Source organism: Aspergillus clavatus, genomic scaffold (assembly GCF_000002715.2).
Source record: "Aspergillus clavatus NRRL 1 1099423829796 genomic scaffold, whole genome shotgun sequence".
NCBI lineage: Eukaryota > Fungi > Ascomycota > Eurotiomycetes > Eurotiales > Aspergillaceae > Aspergillus > Aspergillus clavatus.
This window is the reverse complement of record NW_001517103.1, coordinates 689,861-714,501: the sequence shown is the minus strand read 5'-3', so window position 1 is coordinate 714,501 and position 24,641 is coordinate 689,861. Positions and strand designations below refer to the sequence as shown.

The window sequence follows — 24,641 nt, the reverse complement described above, 5'->3', positions numbered from 1 at the left end:
TCTTGTACAAATAGACTTGCTTGAACAAACTATATTTAATTCTGCACAGAAAAGAACCGCACTCGTTCCTACTCCTCCAGATTCACCAAATTAGACTTTGACGCAATCTTACCCGCCAGGTCCAACAACGTGCTACTTGCCAGGATATCCAGAATCGGTACAGTACTCTCCATATTCTTCGCAACCCAGTTCCTCAACTCCACCGCCATGTGGGAGTCGATGCCATACTCCGTGATCGCGTTCGAAGGACTGATACTCTCCACCAGCATAGACAAGTGAGACGCGATCCTCTCACTCAATGCAGTGTATATGATCCCCGACGCTTCTTCCAAGCTCTTGATCTCGCGAAGACTCTCACGCAACTTCCCGCTCAATTCCTCAGCATGCTCTCCTCCGCCTCTCTCCTGGAACTGGCGCCGGAAGTGCGCAAACAGCGGGGCATCGAAGTTGCTCAGCGACTGGCCGGCTTTCCAGTGGCCCAGGCCGGTGATCACCTGCGGACTTGCGCCTGCGGCGAAGGGCGTCCGGATCGCCGTCTCGATGATGGACATGAGTGTCGCGGTGTCGGTCCCGTGGAAGCCCTGCTGCGCCATCTTGCTCGCGAGCTCGCGGTTATCGGCTAGGTATCCTGCGTCGGTTATTGCGCCTAGATCGAGGGATACTGCGGGCTGGCCGAGGGCGTTGCGGTACGCGGCGAATGCGTCTAGGAAGGTTGAGCCGGCGGCGTAGGCGGCTTGCGTGGCGTTGCCGATGATGCCGCTGATGGAGGAGAGCATTATGAACCAGTCGAGCTCGGAGGGCAGGTACCGGTGCAGGTTCCAGGTACCGGCGTGCTTGGGCTGCAGTGCGGCGTGGTAATCTTCGATGGTCATTTTCTCGATATGGATATCCTTGTCTGCGGTTAGCTAACGAGTTTGGTGTTGGGTTGGTTGGTATGAACGTACCCGAAGGACCATCGCGGCTTGGATGACTCCTCGGATAGGAGGAGCGTTGTGTGCAAGTTCGTTGAGCATATTTTCGACTTGGGTGCTGTCGGAAATATCGCAGGCATGAACTATCACTCGGGTTCCATTTTCTTCCAGCTCCTTCGCTGTCCCTTGGGATGCAACGGTTGTCAGCCCACTTCTGTTGACGAAGATCAACGTTCGAGCCCCATTGTCCGACATCCAGAGGGCTGTTGCGCGCCCAATCCCTCCCAAGCCACCGACTAACATGTAGGATACATCTGGTTGAAAGAGTTTGCCCTGTAGCTTGGGTGTGACCACCTGTGGGCCTATTAGCTTAAGCCTCAAACGATGCGTGGTCCACACTCACCTTCACAACGTCCCCTGGTTGAGCTGTAAGAGTAATTAAATCCATATCCTCATCGGATTCCAGCTTTGTCAAAGCCTCCATCATATCTGAGACGCGATGCACTGCACTAGCCTTCGGTACAGGGATGCGTCCTTCGTTGAACAGGCGCATTGCCTCACTCCATATCTTATGTAGCAGCACTGGCTTGTCCCGCCATAGTTGATGAATGTCGAAAGTGGCAAATGTCACATCACTGCTAACACGTGGGATAGTCCATGTTCGTTTCTCGGAGTCACCATGATTGCAAAGCTGTATGAATGTGCCAGATGTGGCAATAGATTTCCACAAAAGACGCAGGGTCCCATTGTCTGGACTCACACAACTGATAATCACGTCGAAGTCTTTGCCTTTCGCTGCTCGCCCGCAGCTTGGCACATAAGTGAGATCTCGAATATCGACGATTTGGTCACAATCTATAATATCTTCTGATATTATGAAGTTCTTCTCAGCCTCGGATCGGACGAGGAAGAATGCATTGGCTCCTATGTGTTGACACAACTCTGCGAATGCCTGTCTGTTTGCCCGTGCAGCTCCATATATCAATATTCTAGCTGCAGAGCCAGCTCGCGCAAGATACTGAGTGGCATAGAGAGCAGTACAGTAGCTCACAGGCAGAGCCGCTGCTGACTCAACCGACATATTTGAAGGTAATTTCTGAAATGCCGACGCCGCGTCTTGATGATAACTGGCGACTGTCTCAAATCCGAAGCAGGCCACTCGATCACCAGGGAGGAACCCATGGACCGACTGTCCTACTTTTTCAACAACCCCACTGATACCGCAGCCAGATGCTTCTGTTGATGAAATACCCAAACCTTTCAGGGCTTGAGCGTTCTGTTTGTCTACGCAGGTTGCGTGGACTTGTATACGGACATAGTCTGTCGGAAGATGGGCGATGCTGGAGTCTTCCTCGAAGCAGAATGAATCTGCATCGGCTGTTTCTGGAATCATTGCTTTGATTGGCTTGCTTGTCTGATGGAAATTCTCATACGATATAGTCTTGCTCTCGCGCGATGATGCGAAAGATTCATTAAAGGTCTTATTCTCGACGACTCGGGGGATAAGAAGCACGCCGTCTCGTTCAGCATACTCCATATCAACTCTGTCGTTTCCGCCGATAATGCATTCATGGACGATCGTATAAATGATGTCAGCAGCGCGATCGCTGGATAGTGGATTCTGCCCATCCAAATCCAGAGTGACTATGCGTTCAATTCCGGACTCAGAGCGTGCTGTGCGTGCGAATCCTGTTGTGATAGCACCGTTCGGATCCATGGCATTCATTGTTGAACCTCGAGTTACCCACAAGACACCTGTTGCTCGCAGGAGAATTTGCTGGAGTATCTCCAGTCCTCTTTTGTCCAAATTCGTCATCAGTGGTGATGTTAGACCGCTTAGAAGAACGCAGAGTCGTTCTTCTGGCTCAGCATGAGCGAAGTTGGTGATCTCGATGGTGGAAGATATTGAACTGAGATGTTTCTGAAGCGCAAGCACGTCGACGCCATTCTCATCCTCCTCTGAAATAATCAGGATGTCTGGTTTCGATCGCGGATGCACTTGGAGTGGGTGTGTGACCATGAGTAAAGGTCCTTCTGACGAGTTACTGAAGTCCTTCAAATCAGAGAAGCCAGCCTCCAAGATGGCTTTCTTCCAATCATCCTGTGAAGTTCCAAATTGGTCCCCTGACCAGCAGGCTGAGAAACCGGCGAAGATCAAAGAATTAACCAGGCCGTCAGACTGGGATACAGGATCGACAATAATAAGCTGCCCTTGTGGTTTGAGAAGGTCACGAAGATTTCTTAGCGCTTGCCGTTTTGAGCGAGCCATATAAAGACCATACGGCACAAGAACGACATCATACTGATACTTGTCGAAACCTTGCGTCTCTAGAGTCTGTTCGACATCAAGCCTCTTCAAGCTCAGCCATTGGCTCATGTCAGATAGCCTTTGGCTGTGTGTCTCGGGAATCGAAAGGTTGGGATGCGTCAAGGTATACTCGCTGCAACCAGGAGCTTGCCCAGCGATTCCCATCATGCGCTCAATGAAACTCAATGAAGCCTCGCCAATCGTACCCTCCACCTCGAGAATCGAGATCATCGGGTTCTTATGGCTGATTAGCTCGAGATATCTTGCTACTTTGTCATAAACTGGGTCGGAGCGGACAGCATCCCAGTATGCGCTCCAGATTGAGGGGTCTATCGGACTTGGAGCGGGATCTTGATCTCGCATTGTCGCGGGCAAAATTTCACCCAATGCGCAAAGGAGCCTCCCTTCTGCTCCAGATGCACTTACATAGTCCAGATTTGGATTGATCGTATCGAATTGCATGTCCAACTGATTCTTCTCGGCTCTGCTGAGCATGAAGTCGAGCTGTCGTCTTCGGTGGGCCTGTAACTCGCCACTCTTGTCCAGGTACTCGACGGCTTTGTGAACAAAATAGGAGGCGCAGCTTTCCAACAAAGATCTATCGCTGCAGTTATTCTCAGGGCGGGCGTTGATCTCCTTGAGGAATGAAAAAAGCTCGTTGTTCGAAAGTAGATCTGGGTCCGGTTTCCAAGTCACCATGTAACCAATGCGATCCATTGACTTTCCGGTATTTTTTAAAGAGCCATTCGCAAGACTCTTGCACTGTAGGCCCTTGACTCGAATAGCCAGGGAATCATCACGACCAGATACAGTGATGGAAGCCAAGATACCGTCCCTCGTTCGCCTCTCGATCTCCGTGTTGACATGCATTTTGGCGCCTGGTTCACGCTCCACACCGCGTGAAACAAATAACTCATCTATGTGGATAGGAATTGCTGGGTCATCATCGTTTTTCATATGAACAAAGATGGAATGAAAGATACTGTCCAGGACACATGGATGAACCACAAAGGGATACTGGAAACTCATTGGCATAACGGCCGCTGTATCGGGGATTATGACCTCCGCTAAGCATATGTTGTCCACACAATGAGCATGCGTCAAATTCGTGAAGCAGGGTCCGTATTCAAGACCAATAGTGGCAAGTCTCTCGTAAAAGTCCGGCATGTCTATGATGGAGAAGTCGGTGGTTTTCGAGGGCTGGGGTGGAGGGACTTCAAAATCAGGATAAACGGATGTAGTATGAGCGCCAATCAGCCCATGACAATGCTCCGTCCAGCGATTTTCACCAGAGACCGAGTATACGCGGAACCCGAATAGCTGGTCTGCGCTAGACATGGCACTCTGACATGCTTTCAGTGAGATCATCACCTCAATAGATGAGCCTTCATGGATGACCAATGCTGCTTGTATAGAGACGTCCTGGAGGACGAAGCCCGAAATGTTGAGATGAGGCTCAGGGTCTGAGATATGTTGATTTACAGCCTCGATAGCCATCGAAATATACCCTGCTGCAGGGTAGACTATGTTCGACTGAATCTTGTGGTCTCTGAGCCACGGAAGTTCAGAGACACGCAGATGGTTCCTCCAGCGAGGCTCAAACGGACATGACATTCGGTCGATAACTCCCAGCAGATCTGTTCGTGGGTTTTTGCGCTGTCTGTATGCCTTGCTCATGCGAGCCTCTGCCCAATATGATCTATTGTGGTTCCACACATAGCACGGGAGGTCGATAAGCACCTGGGGGTCTCCAATATTTTGCAAAGGGTCGTTGATTGCTTCGAAGTTAACCTGATACCCCAGGCATGCAAGAGTTCCTGCCGCTTCCAGGGCTGTTGTGACTGAATTTGACTTGCGGGTGAGGATACTGATACATTGTACTCCGGCCGCATCCAGCTTGCTGTCCTCCTTGAGGATCTGTCGAATTGGCCCAGATAGCGCCGCATGGGGGCCAACTTCGAGTAGAACATCCACGCCCACTTTGCGCATGCCTCCTACTCGCTTGGTACGTCTAGTAGTGTTATTTGTTCCGTAGCACAGTGCCCTGACGGATTCCACGAACTTCACTTGACCTAATAAATTCCGGGTCCAATACTGTGAACCCAAATCTGAGGCTTGAACTTCTCCTCCCGTCACGGAAGAGAAGAAAGAGACCACCCTATTTCGACTCTGCTGCACTTGATCGCCGGCTTGTGGTGTGATATTTGAAATCAATCCAAGGTATTCGCCCCCGACCAGCTCCATATGGTGGGAATGATAGGCAACATTGACCATCAAACGTCGGTGAAAGATTTCCCTCTCACGAAGTACTCCTTCAAGCTCTCCAATAGCTGTCACATCTCCGGAGACAGTCACACTGGTGGGACTGTTGATGCACGCCACAACAGCTTTACCTGTCTTTAACGAGTCCAAGAATGGCTGGATACTGTCTGAAGGCATTCCCACAGCGAGCATGGCTCCTCTCACCTCCTCGTTCTGTGACAGTCTGCTGGCAGCAATCCCTCTGTAGTATGCCGCTGACATTGCGTCCTCTAGGCCCAATGCTCCGATGGCGTACGCAGCGGCAATCTCACCACTGGAATGTCCGGTGACTGACTCTGGGTGTATATCCCACGATCCGAGGAGGTCCACGAGAGCGATTTGTAAAGCAGTGCATATTGTTTGGCTATGAAGCGGCTGATTTAGTCGCGAAGCGTCCTGATTCTCTAGGATTTCATCTGAAGTTCGCGCGGGTTAGCAAAATTCGCACTCCATGGAAGTAATTTGGTGGGAGATTCGGTCTCGGCCATACCTATGACAGAAAATGATGAGCCAATTTGAGTAATATGGGCATCAATACGCTCCATCGACTGCCGAAAAACAGGGTAGGCACGCAGAAGCTCTCTTCCCATACCACACCACTGTGCTCCCTGACCGGTGAAGACGAAACCAACCACAGGCTTCTTAGTGGCCTTCCTTATCTTGAGATTGGCTTTGAGAGCTTCCGAGATACTCATAGCATCATCACCGATGATTGCTGCTCGGCACATCAGGGTGGTACGTCGTCGGTTCAGTGTGTATGCCAAATTATTCAAGTATCGATCATCAGCTATCTTACACCTCGCGAGTAGGTAGCTCTCCAGATTTTCTAACTGTTTAGTGAGGGAATATTCGTCAAAAGCAGATAGAATAAAGAGCCGGGTGCGGATGGGCTGTGTCGGATGGGCACAGGTGCCATTGCTTTTCGACTCTGCGGGTTTCTCGACGTAAAGTGTAGGTTGCTTGCCAACAAGAGCCTGGAGGCCATGCAATAATAGGTATCCTTCCGCGTCCTCGACGATAACGTGTGCATTGCTCCCGCCATATCCGAAGCTGTTGACCGAGACACGACGAGGTCTTGTGCTTTCCCAGGCTTCTGGGTGGAGTTGTATCTAGATCCACCATGGACATGTTCAGCTACTAGAAGCAACCCCTTTCATCCACGGAGCTTACCTTGAGCTTCCATTCATCCAGCAGAATGCGAGGATTTAGTGACGAGAAGTTGCGGTTGTGCAGAAATGTGCGATTTTCGAGCATCAACACTGCCTTGATGACTCCAGCCACCCCACTTGTTCCCTCCAAGTGTCCCACGTTTGTTTTGATCGATCCCACGCGCAATGGTTGCTCCGGGCTTCTCTTCGGACAGAACACTTTTGTCAACGCCCCTGTCTCAATGGGATCGCCTGCCTGAGTTCCCGTGCCGTGTGTCTCAACGAAATCCGTTTCGTGGGGTTCGAGACCTGCCATAGCATACACATGACGGATCAGTGCCTCCTGCGACGCGCCGTTTGGTAGAGTGATTCCTGGCGTCCTTCCATCCTGATTTGACCCGGAACCTCGAATGACAGCTCGGATGGTATCCTTGTCGCGGATAGCATCTTTCAACGGTTTCAGGATCAAGCAGCCGATTCCTTCCCCGCGAGCATATCCATTGGCCTTCTCGTCGAAAGTGTGGCAGCGTCCATCTGGCGACAGGAATCTAACAACGGTTATTCCATTTCAGGAAGCCCACTGCAGGTACCCTCCAAGCTTACTTCATCATAGTCATGGTGGACATGAACTCGTGACTGAGGATCACGTTCACTCCTGCCGCAATGGCCATCTGAGCGTCACCGGTCCGCAGAGTTTGACACGCAAGGTGCAGCGCTACAAGACTCCCTGAGCACGCTGTGTCCACTGTAACACTGGGACCTTTCAAATCGAAAAAGTACGATACTCGATTCGACATCATGGCCCGCGATTGACCGGCGTTGGTACATTGATACATGGGAATAGCATCAGGGTCACGCAGCAGGAGATCTGTGTAATCTGCGTTGAAGGATCCGACGAAACAGGATGTTTGACTTCCCATGATTTTCGATAAGGGTAAACCAGCTGCTCCAGGTTAGTATTACAGGCGCTTTCTTCGGGCAAGGGGACTAACCGTTCTCTAGTCCTTCGTATGTTACCTCAAGCAGCAGCCGCTGCTGGGGATCCATCGCCTGGAAATGTCATGATGAGCTTTGCGAGGCACTCAAAAAAACAAAAGCTACAATTCAAATGCACACACCGCTGCCTCGTCACTTGTCATGTTGAAAAAAGGTGCATCGAAAAGAGACACATCCTCGGCGAGGAAATGGCCCCCCTGAACATTCACCTGAGAGGGATATTATTACAAAGCGCATTTCGCAATTACATCACATCTTACCGTGCCATGTCTCGCATGGTCTGGGTGATAGAATGCACCACTATTCCACCGCGATTCGGGAATCGGACTCCATGCTTCTCGACCTTCGACGATCATTCTCCAGAGCCTTTCGACGTCTGTGGCATCTGCTGGTCCACGGAACCCCATACCAATGATGGCGATGGGCATGGAAACGTCACCCACCACGTTTGGGATATCGTCTTCCATGTCGGTATTGGGAGTAGAGGGGGGCAGGGGAACAGGATTGGTAGGTCCTTCGAACGAATTGGCAGTCATCATGGCATCCTATTATTGGACAATACGCATGTCAACTGTCAACGTAATCCTCGCGACAGGGTCTCTGTCTAAGTCACAAAGAAATTACATATTCATAGAAGAAGCGGTCAGATATACGGAAGATGGATAATCTCCGGCCCTCTAATTCTACTACTATATCAAGCCAGTCATAACGGGGATAATGCTCCGCGCCTGTACACTGAGCCAGACGCGCTTCACAACCAATGAATGCAAAAGAAAGACCCGAAACATTCTAATCCGTAGCAGGTAGGACGGACCCAGACAGGATGTTTCTTCCATTCACCAGATTGACAACGCCTCGACGGCCAACTTGCGGATGCCTGCAGACATGAGAGCGACATTCTTCTTATCGTTGGGGATGTCGTGACCCTTGCTGTGTACCACCCACGTGGATCTAGTAGGATCACACAGCCTGTGCAATGCGAGAGAGTACTTGAACAAGGGATCCTTTGAACCGGCAATGTTGACGGTAGGGATCTTGATGTAGCCGTTGAGATCCGCGTCGACCACCGGGTTCTCGCCCGGGTTCATGCGAAACGGGGGGAGGGAATTGATGAAGATGGCGCAGCGAACGAGAGGGGGTTCATTCGGGAACATCTTGGCATGGTGAATTAGGAAGCCCGAGGCCAAGGTTCCTCCGTGAGAGAATCCCAGGATGCCATCGAAGGGCCCTTCATCATCGATAATATCGTAGAGGAGGTTGTAGGCGTCGAGCATGGACTCCTCCTCGCTACCATCTGGGTCGGAAAAGGACCGAGGGAACTTGTAGTAGCTATAGTAAGGGCCGTCATAGAAGCCAGCAATTCCAGGCCCCGGAATCGAGTCAACATCACCTTCAACGAAGTGCAATGTTGCGGTGTTGTCACGTTGGAGTTCGGTCATTAGGCCATCTGCATGATTAGTGTTAGGCAGCAGCGTTAGGGGCTGTGCAACCTACTCAATTGAGACTGCAAGATCTTCTGGAATATCAGCGCAACGGTTCATGATGTATGCAGTCGGTGTTACTAACCTTGATGTTGGTGCCCCAACCGTGCAGACAGAGCAGCTTGAGTGGCATTTTTATAGCTGTCCGACGTGTTTATTGTCCCTGGGCTCTCTTCTCGATAAAGTCACCGTCCCTATCTGACTAGAAGCTTGCCAGAAGATATCTTCAGTGTTTTATACCATCTTCCAGGCCGTCTTTGACATGGTTTTGTCGAACGAGACAACGACCCGACCCCTTGACGCATATCGGCTTCTTTTCTTGGCTGCGACGACATTGTCCCTGGAAGCTACATGTAACCTCATATTCATAAATCCCCGGTGATTCGGCCATATTTTGCTGTGTTCATTCCTTGTGCCTCGTGGCGTTGTAGGTTGTACGGTTGAGAATGATGCTCTGTACTGGTGTCAGAGTCGTAGTTCTATATATATATATATATATTCAGACCAGGGTGCCTCCGACATGCTTCCACAGTCTTTTGCTGATATTTCACTTTGATACCCGAACATATGAAAAAGAGAACATCAACGAAACTAAATTCCTCCCTTCATAGTAATGTCAGTCAAAATACTCACTCTGTCAAGAGGCGGAGCTCATCGGACGATGACGTCGAAGAGTATCGATCGATCGCTTGATGGGCCGAGGGACTCGGAGTTGAGGACAACACATAAAGCCATCACCACAGCTGCTGCACCTTGACTTCATCCATCGCATCTTCCCCAATTTCATCGTTGAATACTATCTACTGCAGAGTGCCACAGCTCCCCATCGGGACATATTCCAGCATGCCGTGGTCGTTCACCTTCCCTCAAGAGGTGTTCACCTCGCCCATCCTTGCCGTGGCGACTCCCATCACAGTCGGCTCGCTGGTGGGATACCTGGTCAACAGTACGCGTTTCCTTGTTGTGCGATCGATAGGATACAGCTACGACGTGCTCTACGAAATGAGACTGACAACCGTTTTGAATCTGCAGGAAAAGGCCACACGAAACAGCTCTATGGGCGTCTCCGCCAACCACCCCTGCGCCCCCCCGCCTGGCTCTTTGCGCCCGTGTGGACCATCCTGTACGGAATGATGGGCTACGCGGCCCACCACGCAACCACAACCGCGACCCTCCTCACCCCCGCATCCGCAGTAGTAGATGCTTCCCAGACCTTGTATACGTCACAGCTCGTCCTCAACTATCTTTGGATGCCCTTGTTCTTCGGGTTGAGGAAGCCTGGATGGGCCATGGCGAATATGGTGGTGTTGGGAGGCACGGTCGGCAAACTGATGGAGGTATGGTGGAACACGGATCGGACTGCCTTCTGGCTGATGGTGCCATACGCGGGATGGCTCTGCTTTGCAACGTACTTGAACGCCAGTGTTGGATGGCTGAATGGGTGGGATTTCGAGAATCGCGATGGTCGATGATCTATGACCTAATGAAATGCTCCGAAGCCGTGTATAGGTATAGATTTAGTATTTGAGATATCAGACAGCACTTTGTAATTTTAGTTAATCATCACATGGAATCTGCCGATTGTTCACACCCTCGTTGTTCAGCAAGTGTGTAGCACAGAAAAAAAAGAACACCTTGAGCGCAATACTCCATCCTGGATCCTCGTTGATGATCCGCTCCGAGTGTTCCACACAAAGTGGCACCAGTCTAGCCTTCGTAGTCTTGGAAGTCTAGAGTCTGGACAAGTCGGAGAAACCGTCAATCTTCAGCGGTTAAAATCGACTCTCTGGCGTATTTCTGGAATGTCTGATAGTCTGACAGGACGACGGTCGGTCAATAATCTGCCCCCCTGCGGCGCCATGGCTGCGACCACGCAAAACCAGAGATTTCTCAGTGGTTTGATCGTTTCCCCCCCATAGAGTGGTTGATTCGTTGTGGTTCTCTCGGCCTCGCCACTGCTCGACCCACGGCCAAGCATTCAAATCTTCTTTTTTCTTTTTCTTTTTTTTCTTTTTTTTTTTTCGGGGAGCCTCCACTGCATTGCGTGGATTGCATTGCCATTGTCACATTGAGTTTGACATGCAGAGTCAGGTCTCCATAGTGAGGTTGAGCTTTGACACTTGGGGCTGGTGATAGACAACGGCGCTGGAGAGAACACCAGAGTCAGTGATAGAGAGATCCTAAAATCATAGAGACAGACAGAGCTGCCACTTGCCTCACTGTGTAACTTCTTCCACTGCAATTGAACCGCGTAGATACCATGTAGATGGGGAGGTGTTGCTGATGAATGTGGTGAATGTTGTGAATGTGATGAGGATCAGTGACAGGCAGATCGTGGCCCTCCACCATGAAATGGAATGAGATCATCGCCATGCTCCATCTTCGTTTTATCTTCCGAAACAACGACACTACGACACTACGACAATCCGTCTATCTTTATACTTGATAAGACGATGTCTCTGGCTCGACCAGACCCTTGCATCCCTAAAATGCTAAATGTCTGTTCTAGACTTCCATTTATTCTTGGTTCGCCTCAGCTCATCATTCTCAATTCTGGTTCCTCTCTCCACGCGGTTCCATGACTTCTGTTTCCTGCTATATTTCGTCTTCTTCCTAAGTAATCCGATACTGGACTCATCATCTCATTGCGACCTACACTCTCTATATTCCTGTTCTTCTCGTCTCTCTTAATCTCTATCCGTCACTCCACCGTTCATCCAATTACTCGATCGTTGTACTCCGTACCGTACACACAGGGGACGAACCTCATCAATCAGCCCTATCTTGGCGTCTACTTCAGCGCGGGTGCCGTCGCCTCCCAATGTCGGATACTCATCATGATAATGGAAGCTACGAGCTGCTCACCCCTCGGACGAGTCTAGAGAGGAACACCGCGGCAAATCGCAGCAGTTATGACGATAACCTCCCGCAGTCGACGAACGCGGAATCTCCCCATGGCCACCATCTGGGGCTTTCGGGAGACCTTTCACGGCCACACCGAGTGAGATTCCGATCGGTCAGTCAGTATTGCGAGCCGGAAGATCTTGTGGATAACCACAGGGTGTTTTCGAACATCTCAAATAATTCCTCGCGCACATTGCTGAACCCCACCCCACGGTCCACTGATGTCACTGATATGCTGCGGGGGGAGCCACTCGACAAGGATTCGGACATAACCGCAAGATACGATGGATCTGGCTACAGCAGTGCCCCCTATTCACCGTCTACACCAGAACGCGCTCCTGAAGCTTCCAGCCCAAAGGAACATACACCAACCCGATCGAGATCAGCGAAGGAACGATGGAAGGAAGCAAGTCGCCTCATTCGACAAAAGACCATGCGGCTTGGAGAGCGCTTAGGCAGACCTTCAGATGACGGAGAAACGCTGGGAACCACGTTTAATCCCGAAGAACTTGATTGGGGGATGCCATTGCGCCGTTTTGACAGCGAACAGCGGATCGGTATGGGCGAGAGCACAGATGATGAGGGGCAACCGAACCCCAGCGCCGAGGCTCACCGTCTGGTTCGGAGGGTGACTCAGAACAAAATTGTACGTCACCGAAAGCCCAAGCCTGCTTACCAGCGGTCTGGTCAGAGTACACCCGAGCGGCCGAGTTCGTGGTACGGGTCATCCCGTCCTCTCTCCTTCAGCGGAGGCGGTATTCTGTCTCAATTGCTCAAGTTACAAGCAAGCCAGAATGAGAAGGACACTTTCTCGGCCACCGATGATTCCGACAACGAGTCCGTCATTTCATCGGGAGCGGCGACTCCTAAGTCAGGATCAGCCACCCCCAGGTCCGGCGCTGTCACTCCGAAGAAGGAGAAGCTCAAATGGTACAAAAAGCCACATCACCAGTCGACAGCTTCTTTGGTGGAAGCGTCGATGAATTTGAGCCGTGCTACCCTGCCGTCCTCCACGGACATTATGGCGGTGACCCAGCAGAAAAGGGGAAAGAGGAAGAAGCCATATCAGAAGCACCGATTGGAGGACGAAATTCGTGTGACAGTGCATATCGCAGAGATTCTTGCGCGGCAGCGCTATATCATGCAGCTCTGTCGCGCACTCATGCGTTATGGTGCCCCCACACATCGCCTAGAGGAATACATGACAATGACAGCACGCGTCCTGGAGGTCGAGGCACAGTTTCTGTACCTACCAGGGTGTATGATCATGTCTTTTGGCGACCCTGTTACCCGAACAGCGGAGGTCAAGCTCGTTCGTTCTGCACAGGGAGTTGACCTAGGTCGCCTGGCGGAAGTCCACAGCGTCTACAAGAACGTCGTCCACGACCTAATCGGGGTGGAAGAAGCCATCCAGGAGCTTGATGAAGTCATGAAGCGGAAATCTCGCTTCAGCAAATGGATCCTGGTCCCGGTCTATGGTCTGGCCGGCGCCGCCGTCGGCCCATTCGCCTTTAGTGCCCGGCCCATCGACATGCCTATCATCTTCCTCCTTTCATCGCTCGTGGGACTGATGCAGCGCATCATCGCCCCGCGGTCGAGTATCTATTCCAACGTGTTCGAAGTGACAGCAGCCGTGCTGACCTCATTCCTCGCACGTGCGTTCGGCAGCATCCGCACCACCGTGAACGGAGAGCAACAGTTTCTCTTCTGCTTCTCTGCGCTAGCCCAGTCATCGATCGCTCTGATTCTCCCGGGTTTCATGGTTCTCTGCAGCAGTTTAGAACTTCAGTCCCACCAGATGATCGCAGGCTCTATCCGAATGGTCTTCGCCATCATCTATTCCCTCTTCCTCGGCTACGGCATCACCGTCGGCACGACCATCTACGGCCTCCTCGACCCAAACGCCACCTCCGAAACCTCCTGCCCCAACCTCTCCATCTACGGCAGCAAATACGTCCAACACTTCATCTTCGTCCCCGTCTTTGTCATCTGCCTCGCCATCATCAACCAAGCCCGCTGGAAGCAGTTCCCCGTCATGATCTTCATCGCCACCTGCGGCTACATCACCAACTACTTCAGCACCACCAAGCTCGGCTCCCGCTCCCAGGTCGCCAACACCGTCGGCGCCTTCACCATCGGCGTCCTCGGCAACCTCTACAGCCGCCTCTGGCACGGCCACGCCGCCGCCGCCATCCTCCCGGGTATCTTTGTCCTCGTGCCCTCGGGTCTCGCCTCGTCCGGCTCCCTGATCGCCGGCATTGACTATGCGAACCAGGTGCGCCAGAATCTGAAGGGGGGCAGCAACAACACCGACACGAGTAGCCAGGACACCTCAATCGCGAACCTGGGGTTCGGGATGATCCAGGTGGCGATTGGGATCTCGGTGGGGCTGTTCATTGCGGCGCTCGTTATTTATCCCACGGGGAAGCGCCGGAGTGGGCTTTTCAGCTTCTAAGAGAAAGAATTTACGATATACTTTGGAATCTATGGTACATTGGGCGGGGGCATTTTCATATGATGATAGATATCCTGCGTTTGAGCGATTTCTTTTTTTTGCATTTGCATACGTCCATGTTTGGTTCGATGGAATAATGTTTACATCTCATTAATACATTATGACCTGTGTCTAGGGACTTTGGGAATCATAGCATGATGCCAAATCGTTAATAATTAGTGGTTATTGACAAAGATGATTTAGTGCATTGGCCTATCTCAATAATTATCTGTGAATAAAGGATATAACCCTAACACATGATCCTACTTTCATGTGGTCTCTAGATAATATACAACTGCTCCTTTCTCACAACAATACAACTAACTATACATCCTCTCTCAAAAGCCCATCAAGGATCTGCGCCTGCAACCGACACAGCTCCTCAGCTGAGATATACTGTTTCTCGGCATCGAGTCTCCTCTTCGCCTTCAACGCCCAGTCCCACCTCGGCCCAGTACCGTCCGGGGCGACTCCAAACTCCAAGGCTGACGTTCCCGGCGCCGTGGTTCTATTCCTGGAATTTGTGTCCTGCGACGTAGGCACCCGAGCCCAATTAGGCAAGGCTGGTATCTCCCGGAATCCCGGGTCGGGGGAATCGCCATTGATGTTATCATTGGTAGCCATGTTTGCGTCGTCGTCGTCACCGTCGCTGCTACCGCTGCTGTTACTGCTTGTGCTACTGCTGCTACTGCTGCTCCGATTCCTGCGGTTCCCGGCACTGTCAGGCTTGTGCGAGTTACGGTCCGGCAGAGCGGGCACCACGACGGCGACGGAGGGGTATTTAGAGGCAGGCGGCGGGGGTCCTGGTTTGTGTTCAAACACGCGGGTACCATCTGGGAGATCTGCGATGACGATATTGCGGTCGCGCATGTTGGCCGGGCAGATATCGCTTTGGCCGGAGTGGCCGGGGTGTCTGCAGATGGAGCAGTGGCGCTGGACGCCGTCGTCCGGGGCGGGTAGCTTGGGTGGGTTCATGGGTGGTCTGCCGCGGCGTTTGGCTGCGGGGGCGATGCACTTGTCGTAGTTGTCGAGGTCGCGCACCTCGAGCGGCATGAGGACGCCGGAGTAGGTTTCCTTGTATGTGGCGATGGAATAGGCTGCGGGGACGAGATCGTTGATTGGGCGGGATGTGGTCGCGATGGCGGCGAGGGCGTGCCGGCAGGGGAGCTGGAGGTCTTGCCAGTCGCGACAGCTGCAGGTGTGGGCGTTGAGGTCGACGACGTAGCCGAGGGCGTTTTTGAAGACGGTGAACTGCTCCTGGGAGCTGGCGACGGCGTGGTAGGCGCGACATAGCTGTTTTTGTCGTAAGATCCATTCTTGCGCATAGTCGGTCAAGGTACTTGAGCGCTTGAAGGCGAGTTCTCGGCAGTGATGGAGTCGGTCGGTAATGTTGAGCCAGACCGAGTACAGCGTGCGAAGGATTGGCATGTTCCGGGTATTCAACCAGAGGAAGTTCAATGACTCCAGCGTAGTCATGGTCATTTGGTCATACCGGGGTATAGGTAAGGCATACTTGACCCATTTGCCTCGTGGGATAGACTGTATCCATTCTTTGGCGCGTTTATGTATAATCTGGGCCATTGCCTGCTCGAATATAGGTTCCGATTCCGCGCGGGCAGCTCGCCAGAACTGCTTGCGGACACACTCCTCAGGGCGAAACTTCTCCATCAGTGTCTGGGATAGATACTCGCAGCAATATATCACCGTTACGTCCGGTAACTCCTGATGTACAGCGCTATCGACCTCCAGCCGGGGATTGAGCAGCATGGCTGTACGGGAGTCATTGAGCTTCGGGAACGCTAGGTGAAGATGATGCAGAAAGAAAGTCCATTCCTCAACGCTCTCATTAGGCACGACGGCCCAGGCCAAGGGCAACACCTGATTGTTCGCATCCAAGGTGGCGGCAACGAAGAGCGAAAAGTGCCATTTGGTCTTCCATGGCGCACGGTCGATGGTCAGGAACCGACGGCAATGGGTATACGCGTTGATCGTCGCAGCAGGCGCAATGAAACAGCGATTGAAAATATCCTTCTTCGTCTCAAGTTTCCAGTATCCCCCGTGGTCGATTGTAGCCAAGCGCGACAAAAACGCAGGCAGCCTCTTGAACGATTCGGCTACATCACCGTAGAGATTCCGCTCAATCGCCTTCAGCGTTCGATAACCCTGGTGATACTGGATTGTATTACCTCGGCGCCGCTCAATTTCCTGGATCTGTGCAGCAGTCGGTCTACTGGTGCCTTCAAACAGGGACTGATATGTGGGAACAAGATAATTGATGGAGGCTGCCGGACGCCAGTTATCATGCGTATCCGGACTACACGTATGCGGTTTATACAGCGAGACCGCTGCTTCGCAGCGTTTCTTCCTCCAACTGATCCGGACCATATAGCTGCAGTTTTGGCTGCGACATCGGGTCATATAACGTCTTGCATCGGATTTGTAGACCCGATAGGATTCATGCAGGGCAATGGTATGGCACAGAAGAGCTTCGCGCGCTTCTTCCATGGACGGGAAGACCATCCCCATCTCAAACACCGCACCTGTTCCGGGAGGCCGCGTAGGAGCCACCGGTAGCGTTTTCGACGCTGGAGGGCGCCCTGGCGGTTGTGCATTCTGCCGTTGCTGCTGCGTTGCACTCGGCCACCCTGGATAAGTCTGGGCTATTGGTGCCGGTGCTTGTTGGGTTACTTGATGGGGTGGAGGGGCTTGTATCATAGGAAGGGACCTTCGCGCTTCCTGCACTTTAGGTCGAGTCGCATGAGGTACTGGGGGAGGGACGGGGCCATGGTTCGGAGTCTGGACAGGGGGTGGGATTGGGGGATTGTGGACGATCGACGGCGGGCGAGACGATCTTTGAGATGGTGTAGCAGAGGTGCTCGAGAGATGATTATGGTCGGGAGAGGCATCTGGGCCGTCTTGCGTCTGTGAAGGATGTAGGGATTTGGGGGGGTATTTCGTTGCCAACACCCCCGGAGTCAATGTCGGCATCCACACGTTCCTCCTTTGCGACATCGTAGAAGATGTGGATGAACCTGTGGTAGGGAGAGCCATTAGTCTATTGGACTATGCGACGGGTTGGACGAGAGGATGAAACTGATCGATACTTACTCTGATGCCGGCATCTGATGGCAATTGCCGTAAGAGGATAAATGGTGGTGTGGCATGGAGGCCGAGATGAGCGAGATTCGGTGGCAGCATTTTTGCTTCCCCCTGCTGGTTGCTGATTGGCCAGCTCGGCTTTCCAGATCGGGCATGTATGTGCACATCACATGACTTTGGGGGGCACAGAGGCACGCAAGGGGTTGCCTGACAAAACAGGACCAAACACTCAGTGCCTTCTGATCTGGAGGCACAATCTACTTTACGCCATCCACGTAAGGGTGTACAAAGGGAGTAGTATATGAGTAATGGTGGCTCTATATTCCGGTTGCCCCTGAATTACGCTTCGTGGCCCATTATTTCGAGAAGAGGATAAGCCGTCAAGATCTATCTATCTACTGGATAGGTGCTATGAGTTGCTCACACATGCTCTATTTCTCTCGTCGTATCAATGCATTCCTCAATACTCGAGTGTCTGCTTGATGGCATCATATATCCCTAAAGCAAGTCAGCAGGTGAAGAGGACGGTGAGGCTTAACGATCGGGAGTCAACTTACTCGCAACGTCCGGCAATATCAATTTCTCATAAGTGAGACCCGTGTGAGTACTCCATCCAGCAACTCGTTTCACCGGAGCTTCAAGGCGCAAAAAGGCGCCATCCTGGATGGTGGCGGCGACTTCAGCACCGACGCCGTAGTTGACCATACTTTCGTGCACCACGATAGCCCTTCCGGTTTTCTTCGCGCTGTTCAGGACCGTTTGACGGTCCCACGGGTATATTGTTCGCAGATCGATGAGCTCTACACTGGCGCCCGTAGCTTTCTCGATAGCACTGATCGCTGCGGAGCAGAGATACATTGGCTGGCCATAAGAGATCACGGTCACGTCTGTTCCAGGCTTAACCACTTCAGCTTTGCTAAGAGGTATTGTGTAGTACTCGTTCGGCACATGTTCCACCGCTGCTCGGTAGAGAATCTTGGGTTCCATGAAAATGACAGGGTTATTGCTTTGGAAGATGGCGCTGAGAAGGAGTCCCTTTGCCTGGGACGGTGATCGAGGGATGACAACCTGCACGCCTGGGATGTGGGCAAATAGTGATTCGGGGGACTGTGTGTGATAACTGAATTGTGGTGTCGCATTAGCATATCAAAGCAAATCAATTGCCCACCGACCATGAAGATCATTCAACCTACAGGGCACCATGTCCGACAGCGCCACAGGGCATCCGGACCACCATGCCACCCACATTCATCCCCGTATTACCCTCTCGGTATCTGAACTTGGCCGCTTCATTGACAATCTGATCAAACGCCGGGAAGACATAATCCGCGAACTGAATTTCCGCCACAGGCTTCATCCCCTGCGCCGCGGCTCCGATAGCGAATCCGGCAATCCCTTGTTCCGTCAAGGGGGTATTGAACACACGCTCCGAGCCAAACTCGGTCTGCAAATCCATCGAGCACCGAAAGACTCCACCAAACGCCACATCTTCACCGAAAAGCATGACTCTATCATCCATCGCTAAGGCCGTCCGCAGCGCCGAATTGATGGCCTGGTATAGGTTGAGCGATTTCGTCGTCGTGGAACCCGGAAGCTCTAGTGCACTCGCCAGCGAGGATGAAGTGTGATGCAGTAACGGTGTCGACTTGTAGTCAATAGGCAAATTGAGCCGTGCCGACGACGAAGGAGCTCCCGAATACAGCCGGCAGGGTGGTTGTCGTATTAACCTCTTCACTGGGGTGCGGAGAGATGCCATGGCTGGGATGAGCAATGAATTGCACTGCTAGAGAAAGGGGTAAAGAAGGGGAGGTAGAAGCAGACAGCGAGAGGGTCAAATTGAAGTAATAAACATGATTGCCTCTAGGATCCCTTTCCCCCCCTGGGTGATTTGGATTTATACGCAGCGCCGTCACTGCTGGTGGTTGTTTCGTTCATCATGCGGGGAATCTGGAGAATCGCCGCGGATAGCCGCTCGTCGATGCCTTGGGGGTGGATGCCGGATTCCTCAGGCATATACACGCTCATTGGCCGGATGCCTCTGAACGATTGGAAGTAGGTTCGAATGGGAGATGTCTTCATCTTAGACACTCATTTTACTGAAGTAAAGATCTTATAAAGTCGGTTGTTCCATGTTGCCTGCCTCCTATCATCGCCTTTGCATCTCTTCCAGCATGATCGACCGCGCCCTCTCTGCCTGATCTTGCACATCAATGTCCCAAAGCCACCGCAGTCGCTCCTGGAACGTTGCTTTCAGTCTCTCTTCATCACCTCCAACTCCGGTAAGCCGTAAGCAAAGCAAGAATGCATTCTCTTTGCTAGTCGCCACGACTCTCTGGCTCCGCGGCCGACGCACGGCGTCATAAGCCTGAAGCGCTGCAACGGCATCCTCCGCCTGCACCACACTCGCATCTCCAAGAAGCTCAGCCAGGACATGTGAGTCCTCAATCGCCTGTCCAGCACCCGCTCCCTGATGCGGCGTTGATGCATGAGCCGCGTCTCCCAGGATGACAACCCGCGATCGAGCGTACGTGGAGCTATGCGGATGCTCGAAGATGGCCCACTGCGAAGGGTCCGGCATGTGCTGTCCATCATATCAGCCAGAGGCCCAGGAAATCACAGTGAAAGCTTTGCAATGTTACCTCGACAAGCCGATTCACATACTCGCCCATATGCGCAAGGTCCCTCCGCATGTCTTCCTTGCTCGCCGGACGGACCCAAGCCTCGTCATCCCATTGATCGCGCAGGACATACAGACCAACATTGACCTTCTTTGCTCGCATGATCGGATAGGAGATCCCATACGCCCCGTCTCCGACATACATGGTCGCAACCCGAGCACGATGGTCCCCCACCGCTTCAACCATCGTCTCCATGTCCAACACTGCCCGGTACCCGTACATGCCACTATACCGCGGCCGAACCATCTCATGCTCCTCCGGGAGCATGAACTCCTTGACTTTCGAGTGGATTCCATCGCAGCCCACCACCACATCTGCAGTGGCCACACTCCCATCCCCAAAGCGCAGCTCTACCCCAGCAGCCGTCTCAACAAGCTCCACCAGCCTCTTCCCGAAGTGCGCAACCCCGTCCGGAATCAAGCTCACCAGCGCATCCAGGAAATCCGCTCTCCGCACCGTTGTCTGCCCCGACGGCAGAGCCTGCAGATCCATCAGTACCTCCCCGGCCTTCAACCCCGTCGCCCACACAACCTCGAACCAGGTCTGACGGAACCGCTCGTACCCGGGACTGTCCGCGTGCGTCGTGATGAGCGAGTCATAGATCTCGCGGATCTGGGGATCGAGCAGGGGCATGGCGCGGTGCGCGGCCGGGCCAATCGTCAGGCCCAGTCCAACTTCCTTGAACTCGGCCGCAGCTTCGTAGATCTGCACGGGGACGTTGCGGCGCAGAAGGCCCGCGGCGAGAGTGAGGCCGCCGATGCCGCCGCCGACGATGGCGACGGTGAATTGTTTTTCTGTTGCGCCCATCCTGCGAGTCTTTCTATGTTAAGATGTAGACTTGGAAATGGTTGTGGTTTCTCAGATGAGGCAACATGGGTCTTTGCAGGGGATATCCCAGTCGTGGGGTCCAAATACATGCACCACTCTCGCTAGCATTCTTTGCGACGTTCAGGCACCGGAGATAAGCAACCGGGAGCCCCGTCAGATGCATCTATTGGCTTTAGCAGGGGGCTAATGCATTTCAGGGGAGTTATCTCTGACTCCGACACTGACTATCCTTATTATTAGACTTGCAGCATGTTGAAGCCCCGCTAAAAGCGGGGTGGGGAAGTCGGCGAGAAGATCAGTGTGATTTCAGTAGGCATTTCGCTCTTCTGACATCTCTAGCTGCTTGCAATAGTCAAGCTTTGCAGAGAACGCAGGATCAGGCGGTCATGGTGCTTTAACGCTAAGGTGAATTGTAATCTGGAAGGAAAAGGGTCTTGGAGAACTCAGGATTGACACAGTGTCCCGAAACTCAAATGGAGCAAAACCATATGTAATTATAATAATGGGGACATATGTACAAAGACGCAAGAATGCATATGAACATCAGAATAGGTATATGGACAGTTTTCTGAACACGATGGGCCATGTAGTCGAGTGACCACATTGAGTCTGGAGCGTTGTGCTGATGTTGTGGTTTCTACCCGAGAGAATCACAAGGGGCGTATATGACGGCCGTAGGGTAGAGGTGATAAGAGCGAGCAGATGACGCGCTTATACGGATTGCTGCTCGTTGTTTTCACCATAAGCGACCAGCTGGTATTCACTAGACCGATGTTGGCATTTGCGCAAGAGCCGGCAGCAACCACAGCACCGATACAAACCGAAGAGCAGGCCACCGCCTCCGATGAGGAAAGCAGCAGCCAATATGCAATTCTGTAGATTAAGCCGTGCATCGATGTCAACGCTTTGGTCCGTCTGCAGAACTTCGGTGTACCCCAGAACATTGCTTTCCGCATCCAGCGCTGCAAGCCGAAAAAGAGGGCTACCTAGCTCGTCGGGAACCCCAATCTCTGTCTCGAACCCAGACTTTGCGAAATGCGCGACAACATTAAAGGTGCTTACCTCGACATCGTTCGCGTCCCAGACTTCTAGTCTCCAGGTTGCAACCTCTGTTGCGCCGTTCCAGCTGACATAGACGTGGTCTCCCAAGACCACTGCGTCAGGGATTGTCTGTGGTCGGCCCACCCAAGAGCCTTTGAACGCACGATAAGACACTATACGGCCGAAGGTGAAAAATGCAGAAGCGCCGAAGTGAACATCACATAACAGATCGCCAGTGGCGGTAAATTCCGTGAAGGCGGCACTGTGGCCCCAGCCGACAAGGACTCTGCCGCTTTCATCCAGCGCCTGAACATTGCCTTGAGACACCGATCTCATCCGCTGAGGATGGTAGTACTCCGCGAGCACTTCGACCGTGCGGCCCTCAACATCGAGCTGGACCACTACGCCGCGACTTTCACTCTCAGGGTCGGAATTTGAGTGCGCTGCGTTGTCGAACAATGTCAGGGTGTTGTTGATGTGAGATCTAGCATCATGCTGCCAAGCAAAGTCCGTTGCCCGTCCATCCGACAGATCCGTGAAATCGTTCAGTTTGCCCCCGAGGGTCCACAACACATTGCCGGTGATCCGGTCTATACAACTGACAGTGTGGAAATGCCTCGCAGAGACAAGATAGTTGCCTTGCTCGTCTTTTTCGACACTGTTGATATGGAAGAAATCGAAGGCAGCTGTTTTTTCCCTTCCGGAGCCGCCGAATTTCTCAAAGGTATTATTAACAGGATAATGCTTCGAAGCGCGCCAGTCAAACAGCAGTTCCCCGGTTTCGATGTCGATCTCCTGAAAGACGCCATCAAGGATCCAGCCCAGTTCCGGCCCGCCAACGGAAGTCAGATCCGCGGGAACCGGATCGTACACGGTCACTAAAGCTGTTCCCTGTTTTGTGATGTGGAATTCATGCAGGTCTCCACCTCCGAAGTTGCCGACGGGCGATATTTGATATCGTTGGGTGTAGGTCGAGTCGAGCTACCGGAAAGAGTTAGTTATCGCGACGGTCTTGCGCAAGGACTACAGGCCAAGCAAACCATGTACCATGATCCGTAGCCACGACTCTCAATCTCAGTACCTTGCCAATACGTCAAGTAGTCCGACCCATTGTATCGTTGCATCTTGAAATCTTGTGTTGTAGCCCAGTTGTATTTCGTCCAAACCAGTTCGCCATCAGCATCGAGTATCAACGGTCCAGGATAAGCGACGGAGTCGCCGCGAGGGGCAAGAAAGGTGTATCGCGGGTCGCATCCCGCACCCCATTCCGTGATCTCTACCAGAGGAGATTCATACTCGAAAGATTTATAGCTTCGGGATGGGCCAAAGCCGTACAATCCCAGATCATACGGGCTCAAATCGAGTCGGAACCGAAACTTGAGCAGCTGGGGAACGGCAAAGACATAGAAGAGATAGAGAAGGCTGACCACGACGCCGGCGGCAGTAGCGTGAAAGCAGGGGAATCTGCTCCGCGATTTCGAATCCGAAGCAGCATTCGGGAGCCTCAAAATCCGTTGACGGCGAAAACACGTAGGATTCCAAGTCCTAGAGGACATTGGGGCACGACGGACCGACACGGTGGAGAGAAGGTCCAAGATGGTCTTGCAAAGGGACAAAATGGAGCGCTCAGAACAGAATGTTACATGGCAGGAATAAAGATAAGACTCGAATGGATGCGACGGAAGTCGGACTTGGGAAGTGCTCGTGCGCACTCGTTCCCCATTCCATGATCAGGAGTTTGTCCCAGTTGTGTTTGCCCACCGTCGCCAAGCTTATTTATACAAGCGACCAAGAGTGGCTGCCAGATCGGGAATGCCATGAGTGGTTCAGTATCCATAATTCATCACTGCGGAGTGTGTATATGATGGAGCATCAACAGCAGAACAAATCACCTTGAAATGCTCCCAATTACTCCACATGGGCCAAGACAGCCACTTGATAAATCGCATGAGAAACGGCGTTGCAATGACGCTGACCACGAGTCACAAGCCACGATTCATACTACCGGCATATTGTGATTCTCTACCTGGGAGGAGTTTGATCAACAGCGATTTTGATAGTAGTAGTTAGTCGATGACCAGTGGGGAACCCCTGTCCATCGCGGCAGTAAGCAGGTGTCGACTTGGTATCAGTCACTTGCAGCTTGGGGATTGTAATCCCCAAGAGGACGAAGAAGAAATGAAACCCTCCAGCTTGTGTGTCCCGTCTTCCATGCCTCCAAGATGTGCCCAGAAAAAGACCAGTTTCCCCATTTGGTCAACGCATCTAGCCACGCAAGATGGCCAAGTCATCGTCGTCATTTTCTCGAGACTGAGCGCGCAATCATACGGGGTAGTAGGCTTCTAGACTTGATACATTTGAGGTCTTCGAGTGGATAATTTGATGAACCAGACCATCCCTGCTGTTAAGTCAAGAGTGTCAACTCGCCAGGGGGAAGCAGTGTTGATGCCTC

At 52.4% G+C, this 24,641-nt stretch overlaps 7 protein-coding genes across 7 annotated transcripts, besides 3 other annotated features; 2 read left to right on the top strand and 5 right to left on the bottom strand.

The window, feature by feature from the left end:
* Positions 1 to 68: 68 nt before the first annotated feature.
* Positions 69 to 8,200, bottom strand: ACLA_063030 (putative polyketide synthase; the record flags this gene model as incomplete). Its single annotated transcript, XM_001273761.1, has 9 exons — positions 69 to 890; positions 945 to 1,265; positions 1,315 to 5,936; positions 6,011 to 6,629; positions 6,691 to 7,216; positions 7,272 to 7,611; positions 7,661 to 7,718; positions 7,787 to 7,873; positions 7,925 to 8,200. The coding sequence occupies 9 exons, from the start codon at positions 8,198 to 8,200 to the stop codon at positions 69 to 71; spliced, it is 7,671 nt and encodes a 2,556-aa protein (XP_001273762.1).
* Positions 8,201 to 8,500: 300 nt separating this feature from the next.
* ACLA_063020 (putative DUF341 family oxidoreductase) lies at positions 8,501 to 9,278 on the bottom strand (the record flags this gene model as incomplete). Its single annotated transcript, XM_001273760.1, has 3 exons — positions 8,501 to 9,111; positions 9,159 to 9,180; positions 9,231 to 9,278. 3 exons carry the CDS (start codon positions 9,276 to 9,278, stop codon positions 8,501 to 8,503), a joined length of 681 nt encoding a protein of 226 aa, XP_001273761.1.
* A 710-nt stretch (positions 9,279 to 9,988) lies between these two features.
* On the top strand, positions 9,989 to 10,617 carry ACLA_063010 (TspO/MBR family protein; the record flags this gene model as incomplete). The annotated part of the gene is made up of 2 exons (XM_001273759.1): positions 9,989 to 10,091; positions 10,178 to 10,617. 2 exons carry the CDS (start codon positions 9,989 to 9,991, stop codon positions 10,615 to 10,617), a joined length of 543 nt encoding a protein of 180 aa, XP_001273760.1.
* Positions 10,618 to 11,130: 513 nt separating this feature from the next.
* Positions 11,131 to 11,167: a microsatellite.
* A 799-nt stretch (positions 11,168 to 11,966) lies between these two features.
* On the top strand, positions 11,967 to 14,504 carry ACLA_063000 (threonine/serine exporter family protein; the record flags this gene model as incomplete). The annotated part of the gene is made up of 1 exon (XM_001273758.1): positions 11,967 to 14,504. One exon carries the CDS (start codon positions 11,967 to 11,969, stop codon positions 14,502 to 14,504), a length of 2,538 nt encoding a protein of 845 aa, XP_001273759.1.
* Positions 14,505 to 15,191: 687 nt separating this feature from the next.
* Positions 15,192 to 15,239: a microsatellite.
* A 174-nt stretch (positions 15,240 to 15,413) lies between these two features.
* Positions 15,414 to 17,075: a mobile genetic element.
* A 1,027-nt stretch (positions 17,076 to 18,102) lies between these two features.
* Positions 18,103 to 19,398, bottom strand: ACLA_062990 (2-oxoisovalerate dehydrogenase; the record flags this gene model as incomplete). Its single annotated transcript, XM_001273757.1, has 3 exons — positions 18,103 to 18,140; positions 18,200 to 18,762; positions 18,836 to 19,398. 3 exons carry the CDS (start codon positions 19,396 to 19,398, stop codon positions 18,103 to 18,105), a joined length of 1,164 nt encoding a protein of 387 aa, XP_001273758.1.
* A 390-nt stretch (positions 19,399 to 19,788) lies between these two features.
* Positions 19,789 to 21,127, bottom strand: ACLA_062980 (putative salicylate hydroxylase; the record flags this gene model as incomplete). Its single annotated transcript, XM_001273756.1, has 2 exons — positions 19,789 to 20,223; positions 20,282 to 21,127. 2 exons carry the CDS (start codon positions 21,125 to 21,127, stop codon positions 19,789 to 19,791), a joined length of 1,281 nt encoding a protein of 426 aa, XP_001273757.1.
* Positions 21,128 to 21,859: 732 nt separating this feature from the next.
* Positions 21,860 to 23,745, bottom strand: ACLA_062970 (arylsulfotransferase family protein; the record flags this gene model as incomplete). Its single annotated transcript, XM_001273755.1, has 2 exons — positions 21,860 to 23,170; positions 23,230 to 23,745. The coding sequence occupies 2 exons, from the start codon at positions 23,743 to 23,745 to the stop codon at positions 21,860 to 21,862; spliced, it is 1,827 nt and encodes a 608-aa protein (XP_001273756.1).
* Positions 23,746 to 24,641: the final 896 nt, after the last annotated feature.